This window comes from Triturus cristatus, chromosome 8, assembly GCF_964204655.1.
Source record: "Triturus cristatus chromosome 8, aTriCri1.1, whole genome shotgun sequence".
NCBI lineage: Eukaryota > Metazoa > Chordata > Amphibia > Caudata > Salamandridae > Triturus > Triturus cristatus.
The window spans coordinates 219780385-219794081 of record NC_140591.1 but is presented as its reverse complement, the minus strand read 5'-3'; the positions used below and the strand labels follow the sequence as shown (position 1 = coordinate 219794081).

The 13697-nt window shown below is 48.7% G+C and overlaps 1 protein-coding gene across 3 annotated transcripts in view; it reads right to left on the bottom strand.

The window, feature by feature from the left end:
- Nucleotides 1–13697, bottom strand: part of CEP295 (centrosomal protein 295) — a 510218-nt gene that overhangs the window by 128027 nt on the left and 368494 nt on the right. For all 3 annotated transcript variants that reach the window (XM_085621392.1, XM_085621393.1, XM_085621394.1), the window contains one exon: nt 1272–1431. In XM_085621392.1, coding sequence (XP_085477518.1) covers nt 1272–1431 — 160 coding nt within the window. The remainder of the gene's footprint in view (nt 1–1271; nt 1432–13697) is intronic.

Sequence of the window (13697 nt, the reverse complement as noted above, 5' to 3'; positions counted from 1 at the left end):
CAAATACACACGTTATGTTGTGTTACTGCAATCAAATCATAATGAAGTTCGTGTGTATCTCCAGTCACACATCCTTGACAGAGGGTGGGACTGGCCAGCTGAAATAAGAGTTAGAGTGCTATAGCACAAGATAGCACTGAAAAATAACCGCCCTATTATTTTTTATTGTCTGCATCCATCCATAGCCTGATGACCTTGGACCTGATCTACAGGTAGTAATGCCTAATATTTTACCCAAGACTCAATTAAGACCTCCCTGGGGATCTAGTCAGACTTCAGTTGGCTGGAGATATTTATCATCATCTTCATTAATGTATTTACTAGTTGGAGTGGCCCAGGATACTGCAAAGTGAACTGCAACATTCGTACATACAGTATGAAACTCTTTCTAACGGAGGTTTGAATTCTGGATGTTTAATGCTGAGTAAAGGATGTTTGTAGACTAGTAGGAGGAAGTGATGAAGCAATGCGATACTAATCAAATACTTTAGTTAAGAACCACACAAGATGGGATGAATCATACGTCATGACTGCTTCCATAACATCAATTTCGCAGTCTGTGAAGGAATGGGGTACATGTGTAGAATGATATGTGCAAGATTATCCTTTAGGAAAAAGAGTGGAAGCACACAGATTTCTTAAGTAACACAGAGAATGGTTGTTAAAATAATACAATAACACAATTTACATACTTTTGACTTTCAAGGGTGGGAGGAGAAAATGTTTTCAACTAGAGCTAACCAACTGAATAAAGAAATTTAGTGACAGATCAAGCTAGATACATATCTAACAACCAATATAACTGTACAAATGGCTTTTAATTCAAACAGGCACCTAACGAATTGTCAGAACATGAGCACACACTAGGATACTATATTAAAGTCTGTTGAAAAAAGCAATCTATGTGGGCCAACGGTCTTGTCATGAGTTTTCAACTTTCAAGTTGAGTTTCCTAGAAACAAAACATTTAAAGCAACAAAGGTGTATGGATCACTAGATGGAGCAGTATACTCCAATAAGTTGATTAACCAAAAATAAGTTCGATTTAACTAGAAATACACTAGGAGATAAACATTCTCAAGGTCACCTAGCAGAATATTGGCAAAATATTATGTGCAAGTAATTTAAATTCAGGATCCATAATATCTTATGTGTCAATAATAAAAAAGCAACATGATCGAGTTAGGTTGTTTTAGTCACGGTTTCTAAGAAAAACCATAAATGATAGAACTGATGTTATTCTGTGAAACATCCTTCGATGAAGTACTTACCAAGGGATATATTCCTCATGAAAGAATCTCCTGTTAGCTCAGTAGTGATATGTGCTTTTTCTGACTCAACAGGAGATTTAAGACTGTCACTGTTCTGTACAACCGAAGATGCACATTTTTGAGACCGAGATTCTTGGTTCTTTGATGAGCAAACTAAACTCTAAAAAAAAAAAAAAAATTCCAAAAATTAAACACTAGACTAGAGGATTAGGTTAATAGACAATCAAGTTAACTGAATTTGAGCTCAGTAAAAAAACAAATAGAACGTTCAAACTATTTTAGGGGCCAGTTCTTCCCAATTTATGCTGATACACAAGTTAACTTACCATCGGCAGAGTCTCTTTCTGCTTTAGACTAACTGCAGATTATTCACAGTTTGAAGATTCCCCCTGGCATTAGACTATATCTAGAAACCTTTAAGCAGTACTTCTGCAGACTGTCAGGTGGCACAGTACGGCGACACGGACACCGGTCTGCTGTGGAAATGATGTGCAGAGCGAAAATAGGCAACACTCATGCGCGCTGACTCAGTTGCTTTTGAGGCTGTTGGCGCCCTAAGATGTAGAGCTCCAGCATCCAATTGGCTTCGACCAGTGTGCAGATTCAAAGACTAGAGAACATTTTAAATGAACAAAGCCCAATTTACAGAAAGGGGAGAGTTGGTGAGAAAACTGCGGCTATATTGATTCTCTACCAGAAAGAGGGTTACCCTCTGTAGGATGCTGGCTCTTTATATGACACACCATTAAGTGGTTATATTGTGCAAAGAGTACAGAGATTCCCCCGGAAGTGTACAGGGCTAAATGTAAACTCCAAGTGCTCTATTTGTGGTAGTGTGGTCGAGCAGCCTTAGGTCTAACACACAGAAGTGTAAGACATTTGTTATGCACACAGTGATTGATTAATAAATGACGACTCAAAAAGGAGATCTACACCAATTTTAGAAAAAAAAGAAAACCCACAGCTGCCCAGGTAAGTAGAGATGCTAGGGGATGTCCGGACACCGTTGGTCGTGCTCCCCCAGGCCCTGGGGCTTCAGGTGCAGTGGTGTCTTTAGGCATCGATAAAGTCTTACTGGGCAGGTTGTGGAAGTCTTTGAGTTGAGGCTGCAGGTGTCGAGATGGAGTCCGGTAGGGGTCAGCCCACGGTGGACTCTCTCTCAGAAGTGCTGGGCAATCTTCACAGGACCGGTGGGACACTTGGACTCGGGGGTGGGCGTCGGGTGCAGAGGTGGGTCTGGCAGAGGTTTCGCAGTTTCTCATAGCAGTGTTTTTTTTTCTTAAGGTTAGTCTCTTCTGGACAGGTCCACTATCCTCTGGAGATCTTGATCTTTGTCAAAGGCTGGCAGTCATCCCAAGGCTTTGGAGGTCGCTGAACTGCAGGACGGGTCGTCTTCTGGCGCAGGATCGTTGAGGGCTGCAGGCAGGCCAGTAGGGCTGGGAAAAAGTCAGTTGTTTCTGCAGTTTTCTCTGCTGGTCCAACTCTGTAGTGTCTGGCTCTTCTTAGGTCGACAGGATTCTTATTTCAGGGTTGGGGGATCCACCTAAATACTAGATTTAGGGGTGTTACAGGGGAGTAACTGGTAGGGACCAATGGGCCCCTCACCTGAGGTGTCTACACCCACTATGATGCCACCTTCCTGTGGGAGGGGACATAGCCCTAGCCCTGATTGCATAAGTCCCACTATCTTCAGGATGGTGGGCACTGAAAAATGGGCTTCACTTCGCCTCCAGCACCTGAGGGGTGGAGATGGCGAAGGGGGGCACACCTCCTTTTCTCACTAAGTTTTCCTGCAGGTTCTCCTGCCAAAAAGTGGGGGTTTGAACTGGGGGCTGCCACCTTGGGTGGCAAGGCCTTTGAAGCTTCCCTCTCGAGCACTGTGCTCATCTTGGGGAATAGTTGTGACACCTCCGGTCAGGATGGGCTTTGTTTCTGGCCTCAAAGAGCAGGGGCTCTTACCCAGGGGTCCAGAAACATGCCCGGTGGTGGCAGGCTGCCTAAAGCCAGTCAGAGACCACACCAGGGTTGGTAGGTTTTAAGGGGGCACCTCTGAGGCGCCCTCTGGGTACATATTTGCCCTCTGGGTACATATTTTAATAAATCCCACACCGGCAACAGTGTGGGTTTATTAAGAGGAGTTTTTTTATACCAAACACTCCTGGGTTCAGTGAAGCCATCTTGGTGCTGGGGAACTCGAGTTGTCCAGGTTCCACTCTCTATGGCTTCAGTGGCACTTACAATATTAAGAATAGACTTCGATATTGTAGGGCCATATCTGCTCATGCCCGAGATATAGTGCACACCTCCTTAGAGCTTGTAAGGAGTGCTAGAGGGGTGACTTACGTATACCTTAGGCAGTGCTGCTTGACATGGCACACATACGCTCAATCTACAAGCATGAAGGAGGGAACAGCAGAGGGCCACCATAGGAGGAATGAGTCTCAAAGAGAGAGAGAGAGAGAAATGTTGGAATGCCAACGTGCAGAACTCCCGACATTGCGCATTCTTGGAGGAGGCAAAGAGATGGAGTTAAGGTTCTCCCATTGCGTATAAGAGACCCTGACCAGCCTCCGGGTGAAACTCCCACCCATGATGTGCTAGGTGTCTGCGGCTAAGTTTGTCCGCCCCAGCATTCAAAGATCACACTAGGTGCTTCACCATCAGGAAAAACCCTTGATGTTCCAGAAATCTACAGAGGCACAACCCCTCCTGGCACAGTGTCCACAACACCAACTTCCCCTGTTTATTGCAATATCACATGATGTGGCATTCACCAGCCTTCCCTTGAGGGCAGTGTAGGAAGGTGGATATCTGACTATGGTTACCCCCAACTTTTTGCCTAGTGTCTAGCTGGTTTTTCGACATAGTTGGCCTGAGATCCTGCCATTCAGGGTCTCAGGCTGTCTGCTCTCTCTTTAAAATGGACTCCATGTACCCTAGGTACATAACCAATTGGTAAGGATCACCTTATTGGACCCTGTACAGTGTACCCTAGGTACCCAGGGCATAGGTGTACCCTAGGCCTCCCAGGGGCTGCAGCATGTATTATGCCACCCCTGGTCTGGCCTTCCAATCAGACACAACTGGCTGATCACTCAGCTGGGGCAAGGTCGTGTAATCACCCCTTGCTTAGATATAGTATACCTATATCTACCTTTAAAATAGACACATGTGTACCTATCAGCCACTCCTATGGCAGGCCTTAACAATCCTGGAGGCAGAGTGCTTGGTAACATGTGAGATGGTGCTTTAGCATGAGCTGAGCCTGTCTGCAGCTTTCGGAACCATGTCCTTATAGCTGTTCTATGATATAGCCTACCATATACTCTTAAAGTGCCTTGTAATCTTAAACGGTTATGGTAACTATGGTTTGGCTTTATCAAAACATGTCGTGTAAGGTGTCTAACACTTTGGAATAATACCCCCATACCATTTCTGGTGATGAGGATATTATTCCTCCCTTCTAGAGGGAGAGACATGTTAAAATCCTACTTTGCTGTTTAACTCTAACCAAAGCCTCAGCATCACAAAATGGATGCAGCTGCCACAGACAAGTCAGGCCTCCTGCTGCTGGGAGTGATCCCGACCGGGAAGGCTTGGACAATAGGTTTCCTGCTTGGGGAGGTGCTAGCACCTCCCCAGACAGACTTTAGTGTATTGGGGCAGGGAGGGCTGAAAGGAATGAGACATGCCTGGGGCACACAAGGTGTCCCATGCATAGTCCAGTTCAAACCGGTGCTGGGGCACTCCAGCCCCAGTCCTGGCGCGAAACTGGACAAAGGGAAGGGGGTGTAACCACCCCCCTCCCAGGTCCCACCCATAAGGCGTGACCTAGCAGGTAACCCAGCCCCCCAGATTTGGATAAGAGTGGTAGCTGGGCCCCAGGAGATTAGATTATCCTGAACCTGCAACTTGAACAGAAACTCTGGACCTTCGACATTCGACGAAAGAAGAAGACTGAAGAATCCCTTGTGGCCAAGGAGTGGCTACCCTGTGCAAACAGGCACCATCAAGAGACTACCCTTTGCTTTGCTAAAGTTCTACGAGGGACCGACTGCAGAGCCCGACCAGAGCCTTGACTTCCAGACTTCTCCGACCCTGATCCACATCCACAGCCGAGCTGAGATCCGTGGAGGCGACGAGAGACGTGGGACCGGCTACCTGGGAAAAGTGGCGAGTATCTTCCGGAGCAGCTTCTGAGGTACCCTCGAAGTTGTGCACCGGGGATTGAGAAGCCCCAACCCCAAGCATCATCTGCACCGAAGATCAGCCCCCCACACTCCACGAGTCCTGCGTGGGGCCCTTCTGCATTTTCCTGCTTGCCGCGCCTGTCCGGTTGCTTGCCCGTTGGCTAGTGGCCTCTGTGACGACGCACCCTGAAATCTTCACCGCTGGTTTGGCTCCTCCAGACTGGCTCCCGCTTCCTTGCAAAAGAGAAGCACCCCAGACCTTCCTGGTCTGCACCAGAAGCAAGTCCTCCGTTCTTCGTGGGTTCCGCTTGCCAAGGCTTGGTGAGTCCTAGTCCAACTTCGACGCCGCCGACAGCAAGAGTCTTCGTGGGACAGCTCGCCTCCTGGTCCTGGTCGTCCTCGACGTTCCCTGGTCCTCGTGGCTGCAACGACAAGCTTCACCTTCACCTGCAATCTTCACGACATCGCCTGGTTCCTTCCTGGTTCCACGTGGTCACTGGCTAGTGACCTTGACTCTGTCCCTTCTGCTTGCAGGTCTCCTCTCTTCTTGATCCCAGCCTTGGGATCCACCGGACACTCTTCACTGACTGCCTGTCAGCAACTTTCCTTCAGGCATCCATAGAAGTCCACGACGAAACCCGACGCAAGTTCACACCTATGCACCCGCAGTCCGTGGGCTAGGTAACTTGGGTACTTCGGTGCTCACAAGGGTATTGACTATCCTAGGGTCTAGTTTCCGAGTCTCGACTTTCTAGCTATACCAGAAGTGTCCTAAAACTGCTTATTTCTAACTGCTAGTGATTCTATTGACTTTTACGCATTACGCGTGAGTGTTTCCACTCTGCACCTGAATCCCGTGGGCCTCCCACTTCCTAACTGTTGCTAGTGTAGTGTAGCCCCAGCGATTCCCTAGGCCTAGGCCTATCCTATTTCCGTGACAGTGGTCCTTATACCACTTATTTAGTATATGGTTTGCGTGGCCCCTAGGGCCTAACTGTATTACTTACCTGTGTGACTTAATGTATGCTTGAATAAGACTGTGTTGTACTTACCTCGAATCTCATAAAGAGTGCTGAGGGTTTGACTAGAATAAATACACTTTATTTTATATATATATCTGTTGTGGTGTCCTTTCATTTGGTATTCAAGGGATTATATATGGTATCACAGCTGGCTTCACATGCCATTCAGAGTTTAGCCTAAGACTGCTCTTGTCCATGCTACCACTAGGATAGCTGGTCTATAAGGTTGACTTTACAACCAATCACCATAAGGGTTGTTTGGACTGATATAAGGTGTACACTAGAACTAGTGACATCATACATCAGGCCAACTTCTCACAGGCAGGAAGTCTTTCAATGCCAACTGGATGGCTCGCAGAAGATCAATGTGGAGCCAGGCCTCTGCTCTCCACCTCTCCCAGGTGATCGCTCCAGCCCAGGGTCTATGCACAGGTCACCACTGTCAGCTCTGGGTGGGATAGGGAGAGGGGACTGCCACTGAACCAATCACAGTCCAGAAACCACCACAACTTGTCTTGTGCAGTCTCCTGTGAAATTTGCAAAAACAGTTGATGGACAGAATGCAGAACAATGTCATACATTCACCCCAGTACAGAGATGCATCGTTTTTTTGCTCACCATGCCATTCCAGTTTGAACCTAGCTATATGCAAATCAGTCTTGACCCTGTGCCTCATGGGAACAGTCCAGCCCGAGTGCCAAGCCAAGTCCTCCCTGGACTGGAAACAAGCATCCTAGGACCAGTTTTGGGGTTTCACCCCTCTTCAGCCAGGTTAGCTTGATTCCAGTGGCATGGAGAGCACGGGACCCACGTCTGGGCACACCCGTCCCACTCGGGGTGACAAATGCAAAAACAACAGTTGATGGACAGAATGCAGAACAATGTCATACATTTTCCCCAGTACAGAGATCTAGGCCTAAATCCATCGTTTTTTTGCTCACCATGCCATTCCAGTTTGAACACAGCTATATGCAAATCAGTCTTGACCCTGTACCTCATGCGGACAGTCCAGCCCGAACTGCCAAGCCAGGTCCTCCCTGGACTGGAAACAAGCATCCTAGGCTCTAGGCCTTGTGTCTAGTTAAGTCGTGGTTCTTATACCACTATTTCAGTATATGGTTTGGCTCGCCCCTAGGGCCTGACGTGTAATTGTGCTATTTTACCTGCCAGGTGTTGAACCACCAGGGACAGCCACGGCCAGAGGTGGAGAGCCCCTTCAGGGTCCACGACCCCACCTCACCCTGTTTGTTGCAGTACCACATGGTGGTGGTGTTGTCCGTGAAGACCTGCACAACTCTACCTTTGACAGAAGGAATAAATGCTTTCAGTGCAAGACAAATCGCCCGAGCTCCAGCAGGTTGATGTGGAGCCCGGACTCCGTCAGAGGCCTCTGATCTCCGCCTCTCCCATGTGACCACCCCATCCCAGAAGTGACAAACCTGTCACCACTGTGAAGTCTCGTTGTGGAAGTGAGAGGGATCTGCCATTGACCCAATCCTGTCTCGTTAGCCACCACTGCAATTGGTGTGCAGTGGCCTCCGAGATCTGGACGACATCGGAAAGATACCCCATATGCTGCGCCCACTGGAACTTCAGGTTCCACTGCAGAGCCCCTGGCATGATCCACCAGCAGGATGCAGGAGACCATGAGGCTCAGCAGCCTCAAGGTCAATCTCCCCGAAACCCGGAATAGAGGCAGAAACATCAGTATCATAGCCCAAATATTCCGGACTCGCTGCTCGGAGGATAAGCCCGAAACGGCGCTGTATCCAGAGCTGCTCCGATGAAAATGAGCTTCTGAGAGGGAATCAGGTGCGACTTCGGCACATTGATAGTGAGCCCTAGCGAATGCAGGAGGTCCGCCGTAGTCTGGAGGTGGGAGACGACAGCCTGGGGCAAGCCCGCCTTAAACAGCCAGTCGTCGAGATGGGGGAAGACTGGACCCCCTGATCTGCGCAGATGAGCTACGACCACTGCCATCACTTTTGTGAACACCCAAGGGGAGCTGGTAAGGCCAAAGGGGAGCACCGTAAACTGAAAATGCTCGTGGCCTACCGTAAACCATAGGTAACACCTGTGGGCTGGCAGGACGGGAATGTGGAATAAACGTCCTGCAAGTTCAACGCTCCATCTAGTCTCCTTGGTCGACGGCAGACAGAACCTTAGCCAATGTCAACATTTTGAACTTCTCCTTCCGGAGGAAGTGGTTGACGTCCCTGAGATCCAAGATAGGACGCAGGCCTTTGTTCTTCTTGGGCACAAGGAAGTAGTGGGAGTAACAAACACGACCTACTTCTGGGACAGGGACTCGCTCCATAGCTCCCTTGGCCAAGAGAGCCGTAACTTCCTGGCGGAGTGATCCTCCGACAAGCGATGGAGTGTTGGTGGAATGGAGGGAGGGAGGGGCAGTATCGAAGGGGCGGGAGTAGCCCCTTCGAACTAACTGCAAAACCCACCTGTCCGACGTGATGTGCCAGTGGGTGAGGTGATGGCAGATCTTGCTGCCCACTAGCAACTGGTGGCCCTAAAAAGTCAGACTAGGAAGGCTTAGAGGCTGCTACAGAAGGGGCCCTGGTGGACTGGCCCGCCCGCTGGCCCCCAGACCGACGAAGTTGGGTCCCAAGCCTCGGCCGTGCAGTGGCAGGGTAGCTTGTGCCGGCCTGTAGTGAGAAAGTGGCTCTGTATATACTGTTCCCAAATAGGTACAGGGTGTACAGAGTCCACAGTCCCCAGAGGTTTGACAGAGGCTAAAGTTAGATAGAACCTTACTCTCTAAAGAGGTAGCTTGGTCGAGCAGTAAGGCAGTATCAGAGGACAGTGTAAAGCATTTGTTGCACACACTCAGCCAGCAAATATTCTCACACACTCAATAACTGAACTCAAGGCCAAAGGTATATATATATAAAAAAAATATATGCTTGTTGTATTTTAGAACCAACAATAGGTATTAAAATATACTTTGTCAGGATGAGATGCTTTATATAAATACTTTTGCAATGTGCAATTGGCTTTTGTAGAAAGTTACAAGTGGTTGCAATAGGCAACACAATTTTAAACACAATAATATATATAGCCGGGAGCCGCGCTATAGAAAATCTTTGTTTTAACATTGTACATTGTGATTTTAAAAACTGCTGCACTATTGCACCAACCCCTGGCACCTACCTCAAACCACGCCGAGCAGCAGATCTAATCGCTGTTTTCCGGCCAAAACGCTCGCTTCTGCCGCCATTGCCTGCTCGAGGGAGCCACGAGCCACGCCCACCTCGGTTGGCCACGCCCCCCCTCACAGGTACAAATAGAGCGCGCTGATCACTAGCGCTGCACTATTTACTGAGACACTCCTGAGGCGAAAAGCCGGGAGCCGCGCTATAGAAAATCTTTGTTTTAACATTGTACATTGTGATTTTAAAAACTGCTGCACTATTGCACCAACCCCTGGCACCTACCTCAAACCACGCCGAGCAGCAGATCTAATCGCTGGTTTCCGGCCAAAACGCTCGCTTCTGCCGCCGTTGCCTGCTCGAGGGAGCCACGAGCCACGCCCACCTCTGTTGGCCACAACCCCCCCCCTCCGACGCCCAGAGCACCCACTATAAAGCATGAATCCATGCCGGAAGCGCAGCGGACGAGCGCAGCGGGCGCGACGATGGCGCGCCGAAGCCGCGCTTAAGGCAAGCTCGTCTGCGCTCGTCCGCGACGAGGACGCGACTAGCGCAGAAAACTCTGCTCAAATCTGCTCGCAAACCCCACACTATACCCGTGAAACCCTGCTCAACCTGCGAGAATTCGCACACGAAGGTCAGCCCATCTTTGCTGACTCCGCCTTTCCACTGCATGACTTCGCATATAAGGGTCTGCTCCTGGTAGGCCTTCTGAATGTCAGATCACTGCCAAAGCATGCTAACGAAATTCATTTCCTCATCGAATCTCATCACCTGGACGTCCTTTTCTTTACCGAAACGTGGACTCACGCAGATTGTGACATTGAATTAGCATGGGCATGCCCTCAGGACTTTAAAATTTTGCACCTTCCCAGACCCAAAGGCCGTGGTGGTGGAGTAGATATTATCTACAGAGCCTCCTGGCACATTAACACCATAGACATGGACTCAGTCCCCGGGACCGAGATCCTCGGCCTCTCCATAAACTGCCACTCCGGAGGTATTTTTACGGCAATTATCTGCTACCGTCCTCCAGGGACTTTCACCTCCCAACAACAGCAAGCGCTACTCACCACCTTTACGAACATGGCAACCTCTCACAATAAACTAATCATCCTAGGGGACTTCAACCTCTGGCCAAACGGTAGTCTAGACACTGGTCTAGAAAACCTCCTGCTCTCTTGCGAAAGCGTGGGACTCTACCAACTGGTTAAGCAACCTACCCACTCAGCAGGTCATCGACTTGACCTCATCTTTTCCAGTTCTGAACTAATACATCTGAACGACATTCTGCCCATGAGCTGGACAGATCACGCCCTTATTGAATTCTACATTACCAGCACAAAAACTAGAACGCCGAATCATAGCGCCCTACCAGAATTTATGTACAGAGACTAGAAAGCTCTGGAAAAACGGAGTTCTATCACCGCCGTTTTTAACGTGGAAGATAGTTTCTCCCCTATCAACTCGGTTGAAGACAACTACAGAGCCTTCTGCACGAGGATATTATCCACTACGGACTCCATAGCTCCATTAAAAAGATGCAAACCTAAAGGCAGAGCATCTGCCCCATGGTATAATGACTCCCTGAAAACCCTCAAATTAGCCTGTAAACAGTCTGAGAGGAAGTGGAGACAAGGCTATTGCGACACAAACAAAATAATCTGGAAAAACAAGCTCCTGGAATATAAATCTGCCATCGCTGAGAGCAAATCCACCTACTACTGCTCCACCATAGTCAATGCCGCAAATAGCTCCAAAAGCATCTTCCAGATCCTCGACAACCTTATCCACCCCGACTGTGTCAAAAAAACCATCCCCCCCACACAGACCCTCTGTGATAATCTCGCACAGTTCTTTAAGGACAAAATTGAGACCATCATTCACAATCTTGCCATTCCCCCTTCGCAAGATAATCTCAACTCCCCCGGGGCAGCCACGACTTACCTCGATCCGTTGAGCCCAGGACTCTTACCCAGGGAATGTCTGCAGACTCTCCCCCCTATCTCGGAAGCAGACTTCAAGAGAATGGCACACGGAATCACCTCTGGGTCCCCCCTCGACCCGTTGCCACCAAAAACATGGAAAGCGTGTGGAACTGAACTCTTCCGCACCCTCCGTAGGATCTGCAACCAATCCCTGTGTTGTGGATTTGTCCCTACCCCCTGGAAGCAAGCACTCATCACCCCGCTGCTAAAGAAACCCTCATTGAACCCCGAGTGTCTATCTAACTTTCGGCCTATATCGCTCCTACCCTTTCCGGCGAAAGTTGTGGAACGCTGGGTTAGCTCCTGTCTATCGACACATCTAGAGCAGAATTACATTCTGGACGACTTCCAATTCGGATTTCGCCCAGCCCATGGTACCGAAACGGCTGTGCTTACAGCCATGGAAGAACTTCGTATGCGTGCAGAAAGGGGCCACGCAGTGGCCTTGATCTTATTGGACCTGTCTGCCGCATTCGATACGGTCAACCATGTAATTCTGCTAAAGAGGCTCAGAGAGGCAGGGGTCGACGGCACCGCCTTGCTCTGGTTCCACTCATACCTGCGAGATAGGAAACAGGCGGTGTCCCTCCCCCCTTTTCAATCCGCCTTTTCCCCAGTACCTCACGGGGTGCCCCAGGGTTCGTCCATCAGCCCGATCCTTTTTAACGTTTATCTGAGACCACTAATCACCCTGATTAAATCCCACAGACTGAAAACTATAAACTACGCGGACGACACCCAGCTTATCCTCTCCTGGGAGGGGGAAGACTCAATTCCCATGGAATCGTTCCACGACTGCTTAAGAGATACAGCCGGCTGGCTGCACAATAATTCCCTGCAATTCAATTCCTCCAAGACCGAGGTACTGTTCTGCACTGGGAGCCGGATTCCTCGCCTATTCCCCACGGAATTCTGGCCCCCGGAAACCCCAGAAAAACCACAGCCGGTCACTAGTGTCCGCAATCTGGGTGTTCTGCTAAACAACAAACTCAGCATGGAAACGCAGGTAACCAAAACAGTCTCCACCTGCTCGGCCCTACTGCGTTCTTTACGCAAAATCATGCCACTACTCCCCGCACAGGCTCGAGCACTAATAGTCAGGTGCACTATCTTTAGTCGCCTTGACTATTGCAATGCACTTCTGCTCGAGTCCCCAGCTGTGCTACTGGACAGACTCCAAAGAGTCCAGTCGGCCGCAGCCAAACTAGCCCTCGGATGGACCAGGAGATCCTCGGCCACAGCAGCCTTAGCCGAGCTACACTGGCTCCCTTTGAAGCAGCGAATAGCCTTTAAAGCACTCTGCCTTGTCTTCAAAGCACTACACGGAACTGGTCCCAGATCCCTACAAAAAATGTTTTCCTGGTACATCCCCACCAGAACTCTCCGATCCGCCTCAGCCTGCCTTGTGAGGGTACCCAGATTCAACAAGGTAAGGACTGGGGGAAGATCCTTCAGAGTGGCCGCCGCTAAACTCTGGAATAGTTTGCCGGTCGACATCCGCCAAATTTCACAACTCCTTCCATTCAGAAAGCGGATTAAAACTTGGCTCTTCCCCTAAATCCCTCACAACCCCTCCCCAGTCTACCGTCTCTTTTCATTCTCTTTTCATTTTAGGAGTAATCTCTCAGCGCCAGGATACCTGCCAGGTGACAGTTGCGCTATATAAATGTTTAAAATAAATAAATAATGCATTGAGTTCAATGGAAGTTTCAAGTTATTTGCAATAGATTACTTTTAGGATTACTTTTGGGATTCCAAGACTGGATCCTAGATTCTGTCCTGGGTCAGTACTTAGAAACAAGTAATAAACGTCGTCTTAGTTACGGTTATGATTTTTAGACAATATTTTGCTATTTTAAAAGTTGACACTTCGAAAATATTTCATAGAAAACAGTCAATGATTCCCTATGGAAGAAAATTCAAGTTGCAGGTATAGTATGTTCGTCTTACTTTTGTAATCCAGTACTGGGTGCCTAGACTCAGTACTGGGACCTTTATCCAAAACAGGTAAGTAATTACGTTTTCACAATTTATAAGATTTTTAAAGAATAAATTAAAGTTT